Source organism: Chionomys nivalis, chromosome 2 (assembly GCF_950005125.1).
Source record: "Chionomys nivalis chromosome 2, mChiNiv1.1, whole genome shotgun sequence".
NCBI classification, from domain to species: domain Eukaryota; kingdom Metazoa; phylum Chordata; class Mammalia; order Rodentia; family Cricetidae; genus Chionomys; species Chionomys nivalis.
This window is the reverse complement of record NC_080087.1, coordinates 48662279-48684164: the sequence shown is the minus strand read 5'-3', so window position 1 is coordinate 48684164 and position 21886 is coordinate 48662279. Positions and strand designations below refer to the sequence as shown.

Sequence of the window (21886 nt, the reverse complement as noted above, 5' to 3'; positions counted from 1 at the left end):
AACCACTATAGAAAAGTCTGCTTCATATATTATTTTATTATTATTTTTTTTTTTGTAAGATATGGTCTCACTATGTATCTCTGGCTGTCCTGGAACAAACTATGTAAACCAGACTGGCCTCAAACTCATAGAGATCCGCCTGCCTCTGCCTCCCAAGTTCTGGGATTAAAGGCGTGCGCCACTATGCCTGGCCCAATATATTAAATTGCTATAGCTAAAGTCTGCACTATATAATAAAATTTAATAAGGATTTATCCAGGTAGAATGCTCCTGTACAATGATGGCTATGGAAGCAGAAAACTGGACACAGACTTCAAATTCTATCTAGTCAAAGACCAAATAAATGTAAATGGTATTTCTTTTTCTTTTCTTTTTTTTCTTTTTGGGTTTTTCGAGACCGGGTTTCTCTGTGGTTTTGGAGCCTGTCCTGGAACTAGCTCTTGTAGACCAGGCTGGTCTCGAACTCACAGAGATCCGCCTGCCTCTGCCTCCCGAGTGCTGGGATTAAAGGCGTGCGCCACCACCGCCCGGCTTGTAAATGGTATTTCAAATCTATGTTTGGATGTAGGTACCAAAAATTCCCTTGAAGTTCTCCCAAATTAAACTTATCACAAATAAGTTTTTAATAAATTTAAGTATGCTCAGTGATGATACAGAAAAATTTTAAAATATGATCTAAAATACAAACAATATGTGTTTGCTAGATAGGACTGTCTGCAGAAACACCATTCTTAGAACATTAAGTCAGAAAAATGATCAAAACTTCGTTGGGTAACTAAACCTTTTAAGTATGTAACTGCTTTGAATAAGCGAACCTTCTTTTCACACATTGAGTAAAGGTTTCAAATACTAGTAGAAGGAAAGAAAGAACAGAGAAGACTCATAATCAAACCAAGAGGTCAAGTGGGAAGCAGGAACATACATGGCCTGGGGGTGCTTGCATGGGTCGCTTCAAGTCATTGCGCCCCCTGCAGGCTCTGATGACGGTTTTGTGACGATGTAAATGTATTTCAGCTTCTAACTGGTTCCAGAGCTTATCATGAGCAGGTCCCTTCATATCTCGTCCCAGTAACTGTATCTGCTGGACCCTTCACATGGGGCAAAGAGAATAGCTTTTAGTACGCTTATTATATTTAAGATAATTGAGAAGAATTACTAATTTAAGTAGCTGCTATATACATTTTAGTTAATAACAAAACTAATACCCAGGTCTTTCCTCTCTGAATTTGTACAAATAAAAGGGACAGGCATCTATAAGAGAAAACCAGCTAAAAAATTTTTTTAGCAAAATGAGAACTCCTTTAATTATATACTTAATTTAAATAAACCTAAGAAAACATTTTTCTGAAATTAATGACAACATGCTTTATTTCTTGCATAACTGAATCAGGATACTATTAAATAGGAGTAGTTAGCCGACATGGACCATATAAGAACATTTCCTTTAAAGACAGTTTATTTTTACATAGTGGTTATTTTAAAAGGTCACTAGAAAATTTGTATTTCATTATGACAAAAATGATTTGCTTCCAGGCTGGAGAGAGACAGCTCAGTGGTTAAGAGCACTTAATGCTCCTGAAGAGGACCCAGGCTCAGTTCTCAGCACCCACGTGGTGACTCACAACCATCTCTATCTCTTACTCCAAGTGATCTGACCTGCTCTTCTGACTTCTGGTATACATGGTATATATACAACATGCAGGCAAAACACACATACACATAAAATAAAATTTAAAAATCTAAAAATAAATTTAAAATATCTTTGCTTCATCTCATTTCTTAATAGATATTAAAATGAGTATAAAATGTTTTGATACTAGCATGTCACCAAACTTTGAGACCAATTCCCCTAACAATATTAAAGTCAACTGAACTAACTTGTATAATAAAATTACTTTTGAAGGACCAAAATGATCAGATGTAAAGGACCAAGGGATTTCTTACAGATGATCATATGAGCACTGCCTGTTGCAGAGTCAAGGCAGGAAATAACTGAAAAGTATTGCTTTGCAGATACAGGCACTTCACAATAAGTTAGCATCAGTCTATATGCATAAGCTACACACACACACAGACACACACATATACCCACACATCTGAAATAAACAATGCTGCCAATATTAATTCAACACTGCTACCCTACAGCTACACAAAATAACTGAAAGTAAAATGGTTCATTTGTAAGAGATGAGTAAACCGCTTGTCACCTAAGAATACAAGCAGAGCTGTTTAGTACACACCTGCCCGCCAGCTCCTTATCCAGGTACTTGGCAGCCAATCTCGCCCCATAGATTTCCGCCTGGAGAACAGCTATGTGCCTGCGGAGGGCCTCATTCTCCTTCCTTAGCAGCTTTACTTCGGCTTCAAGCTCAGCTTCTTTTACTTTTTCTGTTTTATTTGCTTCACGCTCTCTTTCCTATTGTAATTTTAAAAACATAATTTTGTAACAATGTCTTTATGATTCTACAGCCAGGAGACGGTGCTCCTTAAAAATACACACAAGTGCAGCACATAATACAAACAATGAAAACATGGAAAATTGGATTGGAACACAAAGGCTGACTCCAGTTCTTTGTTATGTTTTTATTTAGTTCTGGTGTGTGTGCCACACATACGTGGACTGTCCATGGAGGACAATGGAGGGATCAGGTCCCTGAGCTGCTGTTCCTGGAGGGTGCGAGCAGGTTGATGGGGTGCTGGGTATTCTGGAAGAACAGTAAATGCTCTTAACCATCCCTTTAGATGATAATTCTGTCTTGCTTTTGAAGATAAAGTTTTGGTAGCTATCTTAGGCTGGCCTGGGATTCACTATGTTCCTCAGGCTAACCGTGAACCTGAAATCCTTCATCCATCTCTCAAGTGCTGTGACTACAGATGCACACAACAATGCTTGGCTGGACTGCCTTCCTTTAAATTCAGGAATAGACGTCTTGGACCTTCTTTTGCATAAGTGCATGCATGATGCACCCTGATATTAAAAGAAGCCAGAGCAGACTTCTTTAAGCAGGACACTGAGTCCACTTACTTTGTAAAAATGACTGAAGAAGCTAGATTAACAGAAAAAATAATAAGCACCCATGTTAGCTCACGGTGGCAAGACTCAGGAGGATGCAGCGGAAGGATCCTAAGTTCCCAGTCACCTTTGGCTACACAGAGAATTCCAGGCTAGCTTTTACCCTTTTACCCACTTAAACATCCTGCTGTCTCATTCTAAGTTTTTTCTTTTCTTTTTTTTTGGGGGGGGGGGGGGTTCGAGACAGGATTTCTCTATGTAGCTTTGGAGCCTGTCCTGGAACTTGCTTTGTAGACCAGGCTGGCCTCGAACTCACAGAGATCTGCCTGCCTCTGCCTCCCTGAGTTCTGGGATTAAAGGTGTGTGCCACCACTGTCCCTGGCTTCATTCTAAGTTTTAAGAAAACACCATATAACCATGCACAGAGAACCTGGAGTTACTATGTTAGAACACACACACTTAACATTTTTGAAGGAAAGAGTGTCTATGGGATACAGCATTCTTACTCTCCGGATCTAATTCATGCACTTGTAACTTACAGCAGATTCCAGAGTGACTTTTCTAGGGAAAACAACTTCTTCCCTTTGCCTCCTATGAAGTAAAATAGTCATTCATTCATCTTCAGCTCTCATAAAAGAGCCACCTTCAGCCTTCTATGTGAATCTAAAGGTATTTCAGGACATAATCCCCAAATTATCACCATCATTTTTTTTTTCAAGACAGAGTTTCTGTGTAGTCCTGGCTGCCCTAGAACTCACTCTGCAGACCGGGTGGCCTCAGACTCAGAGGATCTGCCTGCTTCTGACTTCTGAGTGTTGAGACTGTAAAGTGTGCGCTGCCACACCTGGCTAAATTTTTACTGTAAGTTCATATACAAGAATTAATGCTCACTGTTCCCTGAGTTTATATACTATATTTAAGCTCACAGACCATGGAATCAAGATCCAGGTATAAAATGGGAAGCTTCAAGTCAAAGCAGAATGGAAAATGGAAGATACAAGTTCTGCCCAAGGCAAGGCAAATTCCAAATCAGATGCTTACTATGTGTGTGTTCAAACACACTTCTTCTGACAGTTGAATTGAGGGGCCACAGGTATTAGTTCTGAGCCAAACCCATCCAAACATTCCACATAGCATACATCCGGATCAGATCTGCTCTTATTGACTTACAGAAGTCCACAGAGCCTAAGAAAATATGGTTATACTCCATTACTCAATTCACCACTAAGTCCCCTTTCCTTTTCTCACAAGGAAAAACTTTCTATTGAAAAGCTGGCAAATGGTATTATTCTATGTTACAGACAGCAATGAAGTATTTTTTCCTTTTATTCTAGATATTGAGAAGGTATACACTAGATATGTACCCAGTCCCTGAGAAGTCAAGGTACGACAGTCTAGAATTCAAAGCCAAGCTCAGCAATACAGCAAATTTGAAGCTAGCCTAGGCTACTGGAGACCCTGTCTTAAGCAAAAAAACAGTTGGGCATGGTGGCTCACTCCTGTAATCCTAGCACTCTGGAGGTAGAGGCATGAGAAACAGCTCAAGTTTGAAGTCAGCTTGGGCTATATAGCAAGTTCCATCTTAATAAAGAAGGGGGGGGGGGACACAAAACAAATATAAGCAAATGTTGGCCAATTTGTTGAATACATTTTGGTACTAAATTAAGTTGATGCTTTGTTCTATTTTGACCAACATCAAAAATAGTAAGCTCAAATACAAAGTATTACATATTCTTAATACACCTGCATTTTAAGTGCATTATGTATGTGTACACATGTGGAAGGGACACTATCAAATGTGGGATATTTAGCAATTTCAGTATAAATGTCTGCTTTATACAAGGCTGGGAGTGTAGCTTAATGGTAGAGTGCTTGCCTAACATGGGTATCATCCCAGGGGAACCCTGTCTCATTGGTAGGAGTATTTATTTATATAACTGACAAACAGAAGGAAGAAAAGCAGGCTTTTTGTTCATCTTTTGTAAACATGCACACATATATACCCACTCAATTCTAGACATCATCAGCAAGAGATCTGGAAAGCTAGTAATGCAGACTTTTTCACAGCAACTCTGGAATTACTAATCTCCTCCCCCGTCCTTTCTCTCTTCTGAGACAGTTTCATTACACAGCCCAGGCTGGCTGTGCTACCTAGCCTCGTTTTTCTGTGGTGCTGGAAACAGACCCCGGGGCTCTCCACACTAGCAGCACTCCATTCACCAAGCTCCACTGCCTGCATGGACCCGGATTCCTCGGGTGTGTAGCTTATAGAAATGTTACTACAGGACTGTCTCCTTCCAGTTACTTCAATGAGCTAATTACAGGGTACTAATGAGTTTCAGATGCTTATGAGGATAACACTTTCTTTTAATAACTCAAATTCCTAAGGAATCTGACAGTCTCTGAGACTTGAAATTAAGACAAGTATGCAACCCAGCCATGGGGAAGCACACACCTTTACCCAAGTATGGTGGGGGGCAGAGGTAGGCAAATCTCTGTGAGTTCAAGGACAGTCTGTCATTTAAAACAATGTATAAACAAGACTATAATTAAGGGAATTACTTTAAGATTTAAAGATAATTTGTAAGTTTGTTTCCTGGTTAACCTTCCTGTATTAGGTAATAAGCATGAGGTTTGTTTCAGGTTTTAGACTCGTAAAGTATGTATTTTCAGAAGTGGTGAAGTCATAAGTCAACTGGAATCTGACTAGCTTGACACTAAGAAGTTACATACTGTTACTGTCTAAAATAATTTCTGATAAAGATTTAAAAATGCAATGCTTTAAAGGTTACACAATCATTCCCAAACCCACTAAAAGGCTCTAACACGTGCACTGGATGAAGGAATCAGCATGCACACCCTCTTAGTGGGAACAAGTTCAGAAAGAAACTTGATGGGGGTAAAACTAGGCCTGGTTCAAACACCTTCAATACCCTCATGCAGGTATTTTTGCCAAAGTAGAAGTGTGAGCAAGTTACAAGACTCAAAAGTTTTCAAAAATGGATAAGCTCTGCTAATAATGGCTATAAGTCACGAATGAGAGATAAGTCTTTAGCCACATGCAGTGAGAAAAGCACAGCGGGCACCCTCTGAACTTTCCAGGTATCTGAACATGAAAAAACTGGCATTAACATCCTTTTCAAATACAAAGTGTGACAACAAGCAATACACAAAACACCAAAACACTTCAGCATGACACATTAAATAAAGCAAGAGAAATAGAGACTTACCAGCTCCTCCACAGAGGGGACAGACTTCAGATACAAGAAAAAAGTTTTGCAATTAGAAAACCATTGAAAAAACAAATTTATCTAGTGGTATTATCATTATAAGGAAAACTTCCATATGTTGAGTATCAGTTGGATAAAGTCCATTAGCACAAATATATCTGCAAATCTATAAACAACAGTTATTAGACTAAAATTTTTAAAAATAAAAATTTTTATTTTGGCCCACTAAACTGTTAAAGGTTTAGGAATTTGAGCTGGGCAATAGTGGCACACACCTTAAATCTCAGCACTAAGGAGGCAGAGGCAGGTGTACCTCTGTGAGTTCCAGGCCAGCCTGGTCTACAAAGTGAATTCCAGGACAGCCTAGGCTACACAGAGAAACCCTGTCTCAAAAAACCAAGCCAAACCAAACCAAATAAAACTAACCAAACAAAAAGCTTAGGAAGTCTTATAATGAAAATACAGAATGTTTTTCCATGTTAATATTACATAGCTCAAATAAGAATTTATGATCTGTCTTTTAAGGTGGTTAAATGAGACACTATTAAAAGATACACAGGCCTTCAGTTTATGAGGACTTTAGGAGAATAGAGATGCTGAATTCATTTTCAACATATCAGTACTTGAAACCAGTTAAACCTAATCAAGGGACACTAGGTAAAACTTAGTATGCTCTGCACTCAGGACACCAACAGCACTGTTTCACGGCCTTTCTGTCCCAAGCTTTACCTTTCTTACTGCCGTCTTCACATATTTAGCCAAATGTCTGGCAGATGGAATGCACTCAATACATGGGCTAAATTGAAACAAGCTTTACAGTTTTGTTTTCTGTTTACATAGCCTGTTGTGATTAAGAGCGTTATGGATAATTAGAGTGAACTCACAGAGAAACAATATATAGATATGACACAATGTTCAACAGCAGAAGAAAAGCTTACGCTCTACTGAGAGCTAAGAACCTTGTGGGTATTTAATTACACTGGTCCCTTCTCTGTACTCTCAGCACTCTGACTTTACCAAGACACCAGACTAACATACAGCTAGGGCTAAGTGAATGAGGCACTGGCAAAAATTACTGAGGAAACTTAACGAGTGTTCTGTAAAGGCTAACATAGTTAAGAATTTTTCTGTCCCTCTTTAGACTCTTCTTTGTTCCTGCCTAGACACGGACAAGAGGAAATCCCAAGGCTGGAACTCATCTGCTAAAAACTATAGAACACAACCGAACAAGAACCTCAACCCCTAGTGTGTGTGTGTGTGTGTGTGTGTGTGTGTGTGTGTGTGTGTGTGTATAGTGGCTGCATCAGTTCTGGGATGCCTGCCTCGAGGTTAGCTAAGGAAAAAAGCTAACATACTGTACAAGAACAAGCTCAATGCTACTTGGGATTTTTGCTACAGCAGCTGAATTTAACCCTGACAAACAGCAGAACAAAAACTTGTTTATGCTATATCATAACTACCCTTTAAATATACAAACATTTTAAAACAGAGCATTTTCCATTCTTTCAGGTAGCTATTGACATGAACACAGATGCTACTGATGAATAGATGATTGTAAACTTTCTATTGCCTGAATTCTCACAGTGGACATGACATTTCATAACTGTGACTCTGCTATAAATCTCTGCACCTTGCAAAACACAAGTGTACATCATGGTCCACTTACCAGTTTTGCCTTAATGGTGCCAGAGTCAACACTCTGACCGGTTTTGGCATGAAGCTGAAGCTGAGTGGAGTGTAACTGTAACAGCTGATCGTGGACTTCTTTCTCCAGAACAACTTTCTCTGCTTGAGTCTCTATCAGCTCAGACCGCAGATCAACCAGTTGTGCCTTAGAGAGCAATAGGAAACAATAAGGGTGCTTAATTTTCTTTATTATTCAAGAATGACAAAAAAATAATCCTGGAAATGAAAACATAAACACTAGCCAACTGTTAGCTGACAAGAGTGCTATCACATGCTGCCAACCAAGCCTTTGACCTTCAGAACTCACGTACACACACACAAATAAAATGAGAATTAAAAAAAAATTTTTTTTTTTTTTTTTTTGGTTTTTCAAGACAGGGTTTCTCTGTGGTTTTGGAGCCTGTCCTGGACCTAGCTCTTGTAGACCAGGCTGGTCTCGAACTCACAGAGATCCGCCTGTCTCTGCCTCCCGAGTGCTGGGATTAAAGGTGTGCGCCACCACCGCCCGGCTGAGAATTAAAAATTTTAAGCTGACCAGAAACCAAGCGTGAAAAACATAAGAGGCAAGAGAACACAGCCATAAGCAGTATCTCTTAGTAACATAGGCAACTTCCATTTCACACAGCTTACTCTAACAAACCTTCTTAGAGGCTTTTCAGAGCTTTGGAAATTACAGTTCAGACAGTATGTTATGGTGGTCACTACCATGAATAATATGTTAGTGGGGTTCTGTCTTCAACCCAGAAACTGTCAGTCTACATTAGACTTCTTCAACTTTCCCACTTGCAACGTTCATTAATTTCAATGGCTTCTGGTCCAGGTTCCTTGAACATACTATGAAGCTGAGGATGATTCTGAACTTCAGATCCTTCTGCCTCCTGAGTGCTCAAATTAGATGCGCGTTGAGCCTATGCCTGCCCTCCACTTCTCTAGTTTTCCCAGCTTCTTTCCCTTTCTTACAACCTTTTCACTGGACTTTTACACAACCCCAGGTACGTAAGTATATAAAATAATTACACAAACATTTCCTAGTAATATATCATAAGTTTATTTTAAAACAATCACTATACAATCTCCCCACTTATTAAAGACTAATTTTCATAATGAGGTGTGTTTATTTATTTGTACATAGTTCTTGGCTGAAGATGTGATACAATGAGACACAGGAGGTATGCCTAACCTGCAGCCCATGGGTCACATGTGGCTGAGGACAGCTATGAATGCAGCCCAACACAATATGGTAAGCATACTTAAAACCTCCAAGAATTTTTTTTGCAACTTAATTACAAGGTTCTCAGTTGTGAGCTTCACAGATGACCACATATCACAAGGTTGGCCAAACTTTAGGTAGAGCACCTTCAACATTTTTCAGAGCTGACCAATATTCTCATTTGATAACTGGTTCTACATGCAGAAATATGCTTAGGGTTATTTCAGAAATTGTTGGAAAGTCTTTCCTAATCCCAAGCCAAAATTCATTTAACAATAAAAAATTAGTAATTAAAAATACTTACTATTATTTATGTGTGTCTGTATGTGTACATGCCACATATGTGCAAGTTCTAGATGAAGTCAGAAGGTATTAAGAGTTCCTGGAGTTGGAGTTACAGATGTGAGTTATCTGACTTGGGTCATCTGAAAGAGCAGCAAATGCTCTTAACCACTGGACATCTCTCCAACCTCCAAAATATGTATTTATTCATTTATTTGTATGTGTACATGTCAGTGTGTGAGCACTGCAACATGTGTGTGGAGGTCAGAGGATAACCGTGGGTGTTGGTCCTTACCTTCCACCTGGAGGGAAAGTCCCTCTTGCTTGCTGCTGCCCTGCATATTCCAGGTTGAGCTTTTAGGAAATTCTCTTGTCCTTGCTTCACATCATGTGCCATATACACACACCAACTTTACACTGGTTCAAGGGATCTAAACCCAAGTTGTAAGGCTTGTACAGCAAGTGCCTCTTATCTGCTGAGCCATCTCCTTGGCTTAACTATTCTATTCCCTTTTATTCTCCTCTATTTATTTATTTATTTTGAGACAAGGTTGTCTGTGTAATCCTCGCCATCCTGAAGTCACTACGTAGACCACGATGGCCTCAAACTCACAGATCCGCCTGCCTCTGCCTCCCGAGTGCTGGGATTAAAGGCGTGCACCACCACGGCCCGGGTTTTCTGTTTTGTTCTCTAAAGAAACTAAAATCAGAAACTCAAATACCAATTTTTAAGATCTAGTATTCTCATACAATATAATCCAAGCATATGTGAATTTGAGCTTTATATGCTGAAGAATAATGGGAAAACATTTGGTCTTTGTTTTCTGTAAGCCGTACACTCCGTAAGAGCAGAAAACCATGTGTGCTGTAAGAGCACTGTCACTCATGGCCTGCATCTGAGCCAAGGTGCTTCAGGCATGTTCCTCAGCCCTGTGTGGTGCAACACGGGTAACGGCTGCCAGAACACCTTGGGTTCGCTATGTGTTTGATTTTGAATTCATTTTTGGTTGCTGCACGTTCAGAGGTCTTTTACTGTTCTCCAATATTCTGGGACCCTCACATTAAGAGCTCATATAGGAGCGCAAACCTCAATTTATGGAGCTGCTTTCTTCTTTTTTTTTTTTGTCAGAAAACTTCCCTTTGCACTGTGTAGCAATTATTTTAGGTGCCAAAGTGCCAAGTACTGAGATCATAGTGAACTTAAGTGTCAGAGTTAACTGCAAGTTTTCAGTTCCAGCAGAGAAGCCTTGCACAAGGCCCTCATGCTTCCATTTCTGCAGAGCTGACAACATTGTTTCACTGTTGTGTACTGCACACGGCCGTCATGTTTGTTCTTCCCAACTAGGGAGCACCTGCACTTTTCCTATTCAACTCAAAAGAATTTTATTTATTTATTTATTTATTTATTTATTTATTTATTTATTTATTTATTTATTTATTTTCGAGACAGGGTTTCTCTGTGGCTTTGGAGCCTGTCCTGGAACTAGCTCTGTAGACCAGGCTGGTCTCGAACTCACAGAGATCTGCCTGCCTCGGCCTCCCGAGTGCTAGGATTAAAGGCGTGCGCCACCATCGCCCGGCCCTCAAAAGAATTTTAAAATTTAATTTTTAACTTAAAAATTAAAAGGTCAGAGAACTATACTGTCATAGAAAAAATGTAGGTAGTTCAAAGAGAGTTAGCTCAGCTTTGAGGAAGGCCAATTTAGGGTAGCAGCACTGTTGTGGCTTTCTAAATGATCTGCTACCATGGCGATGCTATAAATGGAAATAAAGGATTTCATAATGTTAAAAACAGCATCTGCAATACATTAAAAAATAAGGTAAAAAACAGAACAAGACAAACACCTTTCCAAAGTGCAGCCGCTGATCAGTTACATTAGGATTAACAGGAGCTGGGTGGTGGTGCACACCTTTAATCCCAATACTTGGGAGCAGAGGCAGACAGATCTCTGTGATTTCTAGGCCATTCTGGTCTACAGAGTGAGTTCCAGGACTTGCTCCAAAGCTACAGAGAAACCCTGTCTTAAAAAACAAAATAAAACAAGGATTAACAGCTAGTGGGGGAGGGGGACAGCCAGGGCTTAACTATGCAGATGTCTGCATAAATCAGAAGTGCAAAGCTGAGACTGTACTGGGACTAGCAGCAGAGATGTAATATCCCAACACAGGTACATGAAGAAGAGAGTGCAGGGACTGGGACTTGGGAAGTTACTAGTCAAGGATGGTCTGAGAGGGAAAGGAAAAAAAATGTGGTGTGGAAAAAATAATGCCACATGAGACAGTTATTGTTAACTGCTAACTAGACAGAATCGGAATTGTCTGGGAGATGGGCCTTTGGGGGTGTGTGTGGTATTTTGATTATGTTCATTCATGTTGGAGGACCCATGTTAACTGTAGGTGGAACCATTCTCTGAGTAGAGAATCCTACACAGTATAAAATGCAGAAGGCAAGCAAAACACTGCACACTAGCATTTCCTCATCTCTGCTCCTTGACTGTGGATGCAATGTGACCTGCTGTCTCAAGCTCCTGCTGCTATGATTTCCCCACAATGATGGACTGTAACAGAGCTGTGACACAGAAGAGACCCTTTTTCCTTAAGTTGCTTCTGCCAGGGAATAGACGTTTTATTTTTATTTCATTATTAGTACTATCAGGGGGTATGGGCATGAGGAGGTCAAAAGACAACTTTGCCCAGTCAGGTCTCTTCTTCCACTCTGACATGAGTTCTGGAACAGAAAAAAGCTAGTTCTTTGGGCTTGTGTGTCAGATGCCTTTACCCCATGAGGGTTTTTGTTGCTCCTGTTTTTAAACTAGGTCTAGTAGCCCTGGCTGGACTAGGACTACATGAAGACTAGGGTGGTCATGGATTCACAGATGCCCCGATCCCTGCCTCCCAAGTGCAGAGATTACAGGGCTGTGTCACCATGAGTGGCTCCTGGTAGACCATTTCATCACAGCAGTAGAAAAGAAACCAAGACACCACTTCTTTGCCTCCACTGATGCCTCCATAAACTAGGCCTTCTTGTTCTCTGCTGTTGCTGTCACTGTTGGTGCTGACCGAACCCAGGATCTTGTGTATCTTAGGCAAACGCTCTACCATGAAGTTACATCCCCAGCCCTCCCTTCCTTTTTATAACATTGCTATTCAGGTATAACTTACACCAGAACAATATACAAATAACATATTACACAAAAATAAGTATCTACCTAACTAGCACACAATTTAAAAACAAGCAGTCTGTTTTTGGATGTTACACAAGTGTGATCATATAGGGTACATTCACTGTCTAGTCTTTTGCTTCAATGGTGCATTGATTTATGCTATACTTAGTTTTCATTTTATGTGATTTTTCACCAAGACACAATTTGTCAGTTTCTTTTACTTTCAATGAGTACCCCTTTCGGCTATAGGTATGATACTGCTAAAACAACCTGTCGTTATCTTGACTGTTTCTAGGAGGGGAATTCTGGGTTACAGAATGGAAGCAGCTGTTTTGTTATTGATTCCAAGACCCTTGTAGATACAAAGGTTCATGAATGCTCTCAAGTCCCTTACAGAAAATGGATAATATTTATATATAACCTATGTGCTCTACAAACCTCAAATCACCTATAGATTACTTATAAAAATGCTATGGAAATAATTGTCATAGTATTATTTATTTTCATTTAAAAAATATTTTTCTCTTAAAAAACTGCAAATAGACAAAGGATCACACACCAAAATTAAGTAGATTCAAAGTCTATACAACTTAATGAACTTAAGAACTGTTGGATGAGCCGGGCGATGGTGGCGCACACCTTTAATCCCAGCACTCGGGAGGCAGAGGCAGGCGGATCTCTGTGAGTTTGAGGCCAGCCTGGTCTACAGAACTAGTCACAGGACAGGTTCCAAAGCCACAGAGAAACCCTGTCTTGAAAAACCAAAAAAAAAAAAAAACAAAAACAAAAACAAACAAACAAACAAACAAACTGTTGAATGAAGTTGTAAAGGTTACTGTTATAGTGTATCATTCAGGAAATAAAGGTGAGTAGATAAAATTGCTTTTATCTAAATTTGACCTGTGGGTTTCCCTTTTTCTTCAAAGTCTGTTGGCCACCAGTCCACAAGGACAAAGGAGCAGAAGGTGGCAGAGTTTTGTATAGCCTGTACAGAGGCAGAAATAGCCTTCTGGGAGAAGCTCTGGTAGGTAGCTCAGCTTTATTCCAGAATATAGGGCAAATGTAGGTTTGGGAACAGTAGCTGGGGAATCACCTAATTTACATTAGGTGGCATGCTCCTATCATAGAGCTGGATTAGTAGCTGAACGGGCCTATCAAAATAGCCAGAGCATGTCACCTAATTACCATATGGACAGTAGGGAAAGCTTTTGCAAGGAACTGTTCAAGGGTCACTCTAGAGAGAAGTCAGGCATCCAGGTCTAGAGACATTCTCCAAATAAGCTCAGGCAGAGGGCTGCCAAGCCATGGAAGACTGCAACATGTTACCAGCAGAGCCTCCCAACATTGACCATGGTTTCTTGACTGTCCAGATAGAGAACTGTGTGTTCAAGCTCAGGAGAAAAGGCCCAGCACCTAAATTTAACTATATCCTAAAAGGACAAGAAAAATGGGGCTATGAACAGGTTATCAATTTGAATGTGGTCTATTATATACGTTCAATTAAATGAAATAATTTTCTTTTAGTTTGCTCAACATAAAAATATTGGGGTTGGAGAGATGGCTAAGTGGTTAAGAGCACTGGCAGCTCTTCCAGAAGACCCAGGTTCAATTCCCATCACCCACATGATGACTCACAACTGTCTGTAACTCCAGTTTAGTTCCAGGGGATCCTACGCTCTGCTGGTCTTCACCGATGCCAGGTATGCATGGTTCACAAACAGACAAGCAGAAAAAAAGTCATACACATTAAAAAAGAAGGAGAAGGAGGGGGGGGGGAGGAGGAGAAGGAGGTATCAAAATTTCGGGAATAAGACTGTTTCAAATTTACTCTAAATTTTGTAATATATAGTAAACTCCTTCTTGCTTAAAATGTAAGCATTCTGTCAAAGAAAACTTAGTCACAGATAAACTTTCCGTAGTGATTTATTAAAGTGTCTTCATACTATTGAATGGTCACACTACAGCATGGTATAGCTCTAGAAAGGAACCCATAAGAACAGACTATGATGACTATGATTATGACAATACTTAGGCAATGCAATTAAAGATGCATTTTCTAAGACTACCTAGGTGGTCAGTGGCCAAGTCGCATTCCTGCATCCAATTCTGGTGTCCAGGGCAGCACTGTTAAGTATTGCTATCACGCAGGAGCCAGAGGAAACTGCGCTTCCATCACTACAGTATATGGTTAGTGCCCTGACAAGCCACACTCCCACAAAGCAAGCACCTACCCACCATATGGCAGGCATGTGCCTGAGCTCTACTTATCATACTTAACTTTTTTTTTATAGCTAAGGAAATGGAAATCAGGATTTAAACAGCTCATTCAAAACACACAGCCAAACAAGACCTGAAGCTAGTTAGTTTAACAATAAAAAAAAGCTCGAGGATCTTTTACCTCATTGTTGTACACCATACCTTTTTCCCCTCTCAAATAAACATGGAGCTTTTGGGTTTTTTTGGTTTTTTTGAGACAGGGTTTCTCTGTGTAACCCTGTCTGCCTGGAACTCACACTGTAAACCAGGCTGGCCTCAAACACAGAGTTCTGCCTGTCCCTGTCTCCTGAGTGTTGTTGGGATTAAAGGTGTATGCCACCACAGCCTGGCATAATATGAAGCCTTTTATTCAGAACAATTTCATTAAAGATGTTTACAAGCGAAACAGCACACTCTAAGTTTTCCTTGCTTGTCGTTACTTTTTATTCAAAGTGGACTGACAGACTACAGTTCTGCTTTAACTGTGTGTATGTGGTTGTGTGTTATTTGGGTGCTAAGGATTTGTCTGAGGATTCTGTACACGGATACAGAGTATTTTAATCAAGCCCATTCCCAATTCCCTCTATTTGTTTGTTCCTTTCTTTCATCCTATTATTTATTTTTTAAATTCACTGAATCTACTCAGCACTGCCAGTATGTACCTGCATGTAGGGCCATGCATGGGGAGCATAGGTTGTAGCTGCTCAGGCTCAACTCCTGACCTAAAGGAACTTTCACTTTCCAAGCAGCCATCACTTGCCAACAGCTCCTCAGTTACTCTGTAACTTTTATTCTGAACAAACAGTAAACTACAGAACTATACAGCCAAGTCTTTTTTTTTTTTTTTTTTTTTTTTTTGGTTTTTTCGAGACAGGGTTTCTCTATAACTTTTGGTTCCTGTCTTGGAACTAGCTCTTGTAGACCAGGCTGGTCTCGAACTCACAGAGATTCGCCTGCCTCTGCCTCCCGAGTGCTGGGATTAAAGGCGTGCGCCACCACCACCCGGCTCAGCCAAGTCTTTTTTAGTACTGTTCACATGGATCAAGGAGCCCTTTCTAGGACGTCTGCACATCTCCGGAGGTGGAGGGAAGGAAGAAAGAAGGAAGGAAGGAAGTCAGGAAGGGAAGGAAAAAGAGGGTGTGAGTAAATAAAAGCTTACTTTCCATAAGGCAACAGAGATCACTGAATTTTTTGGGTTTAGGGTAACCATTTAAGAACAAACATGAAAAAAAAATTCCAAACCCAGCTGATTTTAACCTTCAACCTTGATTAATCCTCCAAAGGTGTTTTAAAGAAAAAGAACACTGTTTTTTGGTGGTCACATATGCATTGAATCTCAGCACTCTGGAGCCAGAGACAGGCGAGTTTGAGGCCAACCTGGTCTACACAGGGAGCTCCAGGAAAGCCAAAGCTACACAGTGGGGTCCTGCCTCAAAAGCAAAACATTAAAAAAAAAAAAAAACCCAAAACATTATATACAGCTTTTCTTTGGTAGACATCTTTGCATTTTCTTACATCTGACCTGGAAGGTTCATTTACAGACATCCCCGGGTGGGGGACGGGGGACAGGGACGGGGGACGGACAACTCTAAGACAGTGGCCCCTCACAAGGTGGTTTCTGGGTCACAAGATCAGGAGTGAGGAGACAGCTCAAGGCCAGTGTCACCAGGCTTCACTCCTGTTCTCAGTTTCACCACTCGCACTCACATCTCTAACCCACTTGGAATTGATCTGTAATTTTCTTTTTTTGCATATGGTTATAAAAATAAGCCTAACATCTCCAACGTGTGGATTTCCCCTACCCCCATACCATTTATTGAAGTCTGTCCTTTACTTGCTTTCTCAAGGGTCAGTTCCCTCTAAATCTGAATAGATCGTCTCTGGGCTGTCTATTTCTGCATCATTACACTGCTGTTCTGGGGACTACAGTTTGGTGGTTTATTTCCTTTTTGTTTTCACAACTGCTCTGGCTAGTCAGGCCTTTTTGGGATTCTATACAAATTTTAGAGTTTGGTTTTCATGTGTGACAAATGTCATTGGTATTTTGATAGGATTAAATCTGTAGATTTCTTTGTGTAGTATGGATGGTCTAACAATATTCTTTCAACACTAAACATGAGGTATTTGTCCATTTTTTGAGCCTTATTAAATTTCGTTTCCTGATTTTTTATTGGTATAAAACCTTAAAAGCACAGTGTGGTGGTCCTCATATATGGGATGTTTGTCTCCAGTTGTTGGACCCATTTGAGAAGGATTAAAAGGTGTGGCCTTGTTAGAGAAAGTATGCCACTGGGTCACTGGCTTTGAGGTTTCCAGCCTACACCTCTGTGCCTAGTGCTTATGGATCAGATGTAAACTCCTGACTACTGTGTCAGTTTCATTGTCTGCCTGCTGCCGCCATGCTCCCTGCTGCCATGACGGTCATGAACACTAAACCTCTGAAACTACAAACCCAAATACATTTTCTTCTTTAAGTTGTCCTGGTTATGGTGCTTCTTCACAACAACAGAAAAGTAATTAAGACACATGGTAGCAAAAGCAGAAATAGACAAAGGAACTACAACACACTAGAAACAGCCAAACAAGCCAACAACTAAAGATGCAACTTACAGCATGGAAGAATGTATTTGCAGACTATACATCGGATAGGGAGATAATATCCAAAGTGCACAAGGTACTAGGCCCACTCCACAACAACCAAATACCCCACTTAAAATGGACAAGATGCCCGAGTAAACATTTCTAAAATATTCAGAAACAGCTACATTAAAAAAAATAGTTCAACAGCAGGGATCACTAGTGAACTAATAAAATCAAATCTACAACAAAATATCACCCCTCCCATGAATTAAAATGGCAATTATCAATGAAAATAAGTCGAGAAAAACACTAGCAAGAATATGGAGGGGGGAAAAAACAAAAGAAACCCAAATAGTATAGACATCACTGAGGACAGTATGGTGTTTTTTCAAACACATACATACAAAAGCAAAACCAAAAAGATACAACCATCTGCAAGCTCACAATTTTGGTATATCCAAAGGAAATGAAATCAGTGCATCAAAAAAAAAAAAAAATACACACACACACACACACACATAGTGCGCCACAGCCATGTGGCGATACAGATTAACAGAAATGGGTTAAATTAAGATGAAAGAGCTAGTCAATAAGAAGCTAGAGCTAATAGGCCAAGCAGTGATTTAATTAATACAGTTTCTGTGTGGTTATTTTAGGGCTGAGCAGCCAGGAACAAACAAACAAGCGGTCCTCCTACAACACATTGGGGTTTTACTGAACAGCTAGATGCCTGAGTTAAAAATAATGTGTATATTTCAAAAGAACTGCAATAGCAGTTTTTACACATTCTTACCATAAAGAAGTAATAAATGTATCAAAAATAGTGCTTATAAGTACAATAATTACATGTCAATCATAAATTACATTTAAAATTTTTAAATATACTGCAAAGTATATTTGTAAAATCTGTACTTCCAGAAATGGAGATACAGAGAGGCATTTTACCTACAGAGCGCTACAAGATAACCATAGGTGTTCACTGAATGAGTCATTGCTGTTCCACTTCCCATTTTACTCTTCTAAACTGTTCTATCAAGTCAGTTCCTGGGGCTAGAGAGATGGCTCAGTGGTTAAGAGTGCTGCTCTTGTAGACGACTGGGTTCCCAGCATTCATATGGAGGCACACAACTGTCTGTAACTCTAGTTCCAGGGGCTTGGACCCGCTTTTCTGGCCTCTGTGGGCAACAGGCACATGTGGTGCCCACACCTATACACACACAGGCAAAACAGTCATTCATAAAAAATAATTTTTCTTATATTTTTGAGATTTATAATGTAATTATATCATTTCTCCCTTTGCTTTCCTCCATCCAAACCGTCTGGTATATCCTTCCTTACTCCCTTAATAATTTATGGCCTCTTTCCTCATTAACTGTTGTATATGTATACATATATATATTTACATACATACTTTCTAAATAAAATCTGTGTGATTTTACTTGTATGTATGTTTTCAGAGCTGACCACTTGGTATTAGATAACCAGTTGGTAAATTTTTTTCAAAGACAATTCCTTGCTGATATTATTCCCCCCCACCATATAATTCTTAACCAGTGCGCCCACCCTTTGTAGCACATGTCTAGAATTCCCTGGAGCTTGCTAGCTGACCAGCCAACCTGGCTGTGCACCAGGTTCAGTGAGAGGTCCTGTCTCAGAAAACAAAGTGGAGAGCAACTAAGAAACCCAGCACTGACCTCTGGCTACCGTGTGCATAACACCTGTGCACATGTGCACACACACATGCATATACTACACACACGAACTTACTACAACTTACTGTCATTTAATACTCATCTACAAATTATTAAGAAAACCTTTATATATCATCTGCTTCTCCAACTAAAAAAGCCCAGCCACCTTATCTGTTACCACTGGCTCCCACCCTGAGTAATAAACTTTTATTTTTGTTTTTTTTTTTTTTTTTTTTTTTTTTCCGAGACAAGGTTTCTCCGTAGTTTTTGGTTCCTGTCCTGGAACTAGTTCTTGTAGACCAGGCTGGCCTCGAACTCACAGAGATCCGCCTGCCTCTGCCTCCCGAGTGCTGGGATTAAAGGCGTGCGCCACCACCGCCCGGCGAGTAATAAACTTTTAAAAGGACGTGCCGTGATGATCCTTACACAAAGGATTGTAAACCACCTGATAGCAGCAGAATCATTCTCCACAGGCCTTTTTGCTTGTGGCAAGAGTCAAGGGGACAATGCAGCTAGCAGGGTGCTCTTTTCTATTCTTCTTATTCAAATGATCAGTTAATTTAGTTTGCTCTTTATGTAAGGAATCTTCCTCTATTTTCTCTTTTCTCCCTATGCTCAAGGTGGTGTTTTTTCCTACTCTTCAAAATTACAGGAAACCAATGAAGCCCATTCTAAAACACAAGGCTCATCCTATACACTGAAAACACATTCACAGGTCAAAAATTTTCTCAAAGTGGGAAATAATACCTTGCTATTTCAAGTCAGCCTTCAAACAGTGTAGGAAATAATACCTTGCTATTTCAAGTCAGCCTTCAAACAGTGTGCTCATGTAGCTTAGGAAAGTTTCCCAAGAAAATGTTATCTAGCCAGTACAAGTCTTTTTCTATCCAATCATAAAGACCACTAATTTCATTAGTTACTATGTCATCCCAAAATGGTCTGCAGTCTAGACATGAAAATATATTTTTATTTATCAGTTTCCACAACATCACACATTCACAGAATTCCAATGACATACCTAACACTGGGCTGGGATCTGAAGACAGACACACAGACACACAGACACAAACACACACACGAACACAAATGAAACAAGGGTGCATCTTGCTCTGGCAAAAGTTATAGAGGCCTGGTGCACAGTGTGAACCTAAAAGAATAGAATATATGCTAATTAGTGCCAGGCATTATTTTAAAAAATAAAAGTCTCAGAATCTTCTGAGAGGCATTTTTGATTATCTTAAAAAAAAAAAAGTATAAGAAGTAAGGTAACAGGCTGGAGGGATGGCCCAGTGGTTAAGAGTACTGGCTGCTCTTCCAGAGGTCCTGAGCTCAATTCCCAGCACCCACATGGTGGCTCACAAACATCTATAATGAGATCTGGTGCTCTCTTCTGGTGTGCAGGCATACAAGTACTACATACACAGTACATACATATAGGCAGGCATACATACATTGTATACATAATAAATGAATAAACCTTAAAAAAAACTTGGGGGAAAAAAGGAGGTAAGGTAAGATGTATAGGGTCAATTTTATATATTACTATTTATATATATTACACATATAATTATATGCAATTAAAAACTATGTAAAAGAAATTTTACATAAAAGCCTCAGAAGAGGTACATAACTATTCTTCTGTCTGCAGTTTCAGCCATTACTAAAGCACAGTTTCCTCACAAGGCCCATGGGACAGTTTCACGGTGCAGGCCACTTTCATGATAATAAAATATTACTTCCTTTTCCTAGGCTGATGTCTGTACTAGCACTGCTAAAGCTCTGGTAAGTAAAGTGCTGACCTATGTGCACAGGACCATGAAGGCACATAGTTCTGCACCACTAGTTCCTATTCTCTTCACTGCAGGCACTCAGCTTTAACATAATGCTCTTATGAATTACAAAAATCACTAATTTCTTACATGTTTCACTCTTTGAATACAAGTCTTTTTAACCTTTTATGTGACACGATGGAAATAAAGCATTTCTACTGTAAAGTAACCCCAGCACCAAGAGGGTAAGCCAGGAAGATCAAGAATTAAAGGACAGCCTGAACTGCACAGTGAGACCTGTCTCAAAGACAAAATACAGAAAAGGGAGAAACCCCAGTTAATAAATTAAATGCGGCAGATCCATCCCTGCAAGTGACTATGACAGTGTTTGCTACTACAGAGCAAACTTGAGTTTTAAGTGAGAACTGGAGCCCTGGAAGCCTGAAATCCATATCATCAGCTTGGCGACATCCCAAATCTAAGGATTTTCTTTTTTATTATTTTAATTAAACTATATAATTTTCTCTGCTACCCTCCCTTCCTCCCCCTATCCTTCTTTCTTCTCCTGTAACCTCCACAGTCCCAATTTATTCAGATCTGTCTTTTTCTCCTTCCTATGTAGATCCATGTATGTGTCTCTCTTAGTTCTCTTGGTTGTCTAGGTCTAAGGATTTTCTTGATGACATGAGAAACACTAACAAATGTAATACTAAAATATTCTATATGATGTATCAAAAACTGGAGGCCCTAAAATAGTATCAGTAAGCCATTTTACAAATGATCCATGTATTATATTACAAAATCATCCCTGAGTAGAGCCACTCAACCTACTAGACAGACCAATATTACTAATGTAACAGTGGGGGAGGGTGCAGGAGGGGGTCAGGTGGCAAAGATGTAGGCGACAGAGGAAAGAAGCACAAAGATCAACATGTACGAGAATGTCATAATAAAACTCATTATTTTGTACGCTAAAAACAAAACAATTTAAAAACAAACCCATTA

The 21886-nt window shown here is 39.8% G+C and overlaps 1 protein-coding gene across 2 annotated transcripts in view; it reads right to left on the bottom strand.

The window, feature by feature from the left end:
- Gopc (golgi associated PDZ and coiled-coil motif containing) overlaps nt 1–21886 on the bottom strand; it is a 43376-nt gene that overhangs the window by 13875 nt on the left and 7615 nt on the right. The window contains exons 2-5 of one of the 2 annotated variants that reach the window (XM_057762268.1): nt 7910–8074; nt 6244–6267; nt 2241–2416; nt 923–1088 (exon numbers count right to left, since the gene is read on the bottom strand). In XM_057762268.1, the coding sequence (XP_057618251.1) occupies nt 923–1088; nt 2241–2416; nt 6244–6267; nt 7910–8074 (531 nt within the window). The remainder of the gene's footprint in view (nt 1–922; nt 1089–2240; nt 2417–6243; nt 6268–7909; nt 8075–21886) is intronic. The other variant, XM_057762269.1, reaches the window with a different exon arrangement.